General features: G+C 41.3%; 1 protein-coding gene across 1 annotated transcript in view; it reads right to left on the minus strand.

Moving 5' to 3' along the window:
• LOC139575272 (fibrillin-1-like) overlaps positions 1-2500 on the minus strand; it is a 119179-nt gene that overhangs the window by 12562 nt on the left and 104117 nt on the right. Inside the window, exon 33 of the mRNA XM_071400231.1 lies at positions 1275-1397. Coding sequence (XP_071256332.1) covers positions 1275-1397 — 123 coding nt within the window. The remainder of the gene's footprint in view (positions 1-1274; positions 1398-2500) is intronic.

Here is a 2500-nt window from a genome sequence, read left to right on the forward strand (position 1 = left end):
TACCTGAATATTGTTGTTGATAACAACAAGGGTTTATAACTGGTATACTGGTAGACGTTTCTAAAACGTCTCAGATACAGTAGTTATACCAGAGTTAACTGGTATACTGGTAAACGTTTCTAAAACGTTTCAGATACAGTAGTTATACCAGAGTTAACTGGTATACTGGTAAACGTTTCTAAAACGTTTCAGATACAGTAGTTATACCAGAGTTAACTGGTATACTGGTAGACGTTTCTAAAACGTTTCAGATACAGTAGTTATACCAGAGTTAACTGGTATACTGGTAAACGTTTCTAAAACGTTTCAGATACAGTAGTTATACCAGAGTTAACTGGTATACTGGTAGACGTTTCTAAAACGTTTCAGATACAGTAGTTATACCAGAGTTAACTGGTATACTGGTAGACGTTTCTAAAACGTTTCAGATACAGTAGTTATACCAGAGTTAACTGGTATACTGGTAGACGTTTCTAAAACGTCTCAGATACAGTAGTTATACCAGAGTTAACTGGTATACTGGTAAACGTTTCTAAAACGTTTCAGATACAGTAGTTATACCAGAGTTAACTGGTATACTGGTAGACGTTTCTAAAACGTCTCAGATACAGTAGTTATACCAGAGTTAACTGGTATACTGGTAGACGTTTCTAAAACGTTTCAGATACAGTAGTTATACCAGAGTTAACTGGTATACTGGTAGACGTTTCTAAAACGTCTCAGATACAGTAGTTATACCAGAGTTAACTGGTATACTGGTAAACGTTTCTAAAACGTTTCAGATACAGTAGTTATACCAGAGTTAACTGGTATACTGGTAGACGTTTCTAAAACGTCTCAGATACAGTAGTTATACCAGAGTTAACTGGTATACTGGTAGACGTTTCTAAAACGTCTCAGATACAGTAGTTATACCAGAGTTAACTGGTATACTGGTAGACGTTTCTAAAACGTCTCAGATACAGTAGTTATACCAGAGTTAACTGGTATACTGGTAAACGTTTCTAAAACGTCTCAGATACAGTAGTTATACCAGAGTTGGTGGTTATTGGTTACTACAAGTGATCATAGCTGGTCACAGCTGGTCATAGCTGGTCATAGGTTGTTCCTACCTGTACATGGCTGCTCATTGCTGTTCATAGCTGGTTATAGCTGGTTATAGCTGGTCATAGCAGTTTATAGGTTGTTCCTACCTGTTCCTCCCTGTACATGGCTGTTCATGGCTCTTCATGGCTGTTCACAGCTGGTTATAGCTGGTCATAGGTTGTTCCTACCTGTGCATTTGATCCCGTCTCCAATCCATCCCGGAGCACAGCTACACTTGAAGCTGCCAGCCGTGTTGGTACATGAGGCATGTCTGTCACAGTTATGTGCCCCAATCTCACACTCATTAATATCTACAGAGAGAGAGAGATGAGAGTTAGTATGGAACGCACTTGTGAAAAGTTTACAAGTTGTTTGTGTTTGGTCGACTGATGTGTCTTGTGTTATTGTGTGGTTGTTGTTAGGTTGATGTAAGGTTACTGTTAGGTCGATGTTTGGTTGACTGGTCGGTGTGTCCTGGTTTATCTGCTCAGAGGCATACACTGAAGCCAGCCCACATCGGCCTCTGTGTGTGTGTGTGTGTGTGTGTGTGTGTGTGTGTGTGTGTGTGTGTGTGTGTGTGTGTGTGTGTGTGTGTGTGTGTGTGTGTGTGTGTGTGTGTGTGTGTGTGTGTGTGTGTGTGTGTGTGTGTGTGTGTGTGTGTGTGTGTGTGTGTGTGTGTGTGTGTGTGTGTGTGTGTGTGTGTGTGTGTGTGTGTGTGTGTGTGTGTGTTTGTGAGAGCGAGTGAGTGAGTGAGTGAGTGAGTGTGTGAGTGTGTGTGTGTGTGTGTGTGTGTGTGTGTGTGTGTGTGTGTGTGTGTGTGTGTGTGTGTGTGTGTGTGTGTGTGTGTGTGTGTGTGTGTGTGTGTGTGTGTGTGTGTGTGTGTGTGTGTGTGTGTGTGAGTGTGTGTGTGTGAGTGCGTGTGTGTATTTGTCCTATTTCATACATGTACAAGTGTGTGTTAATAGGCATATCCCATAGACTCCCTCGGAGACTGGGGTCACAGCCAGGGTCTGCCATGATCAACGGTCACCCTGGAGAGGTTGAGAGGTTGAGAGGTTTTTTGAGAGGTTTTCCACCTTGTCGGCCTTTGTGTGCGTGTTTTTGTACCAGAAGTCATTTTAAACGTTAATGGATGGAATGTTTCGTGGTCCAGATGTCAGTTTGGAAAGTAAAAGGATTCTTATATACCCCTTGGTTATAGCGTGCCTGGGCTTAACTCTACTAATAAACATCAACTCCTTTCATTACAAACCCATTACAATTTCATTACCAAGCATTAGAAATACATCTCCCTCTCTCAAGATGGATTATTGCTCAGATTATTAGCTATAATTATCAAATACCGCTCCATGTTAAAACAGACGAGCACATTCAGAAATGAGAAGGATTAATGAGAGCAGTTAAACTCTCTTTA

This window comes from Salvelinus alpinus, chromosome 5, assembly GCF_045679555.1.
Source record: "Salvelinus alpinus chromosome 5, SLU_Salpinus.1, whole genome shotgun sequence".
NCBI lineage: Eukaryota > Metazoa > Chordata > Actinopteri > Salmoniformes > Salmonidae > Salvelinus > Salvelinus alpinus.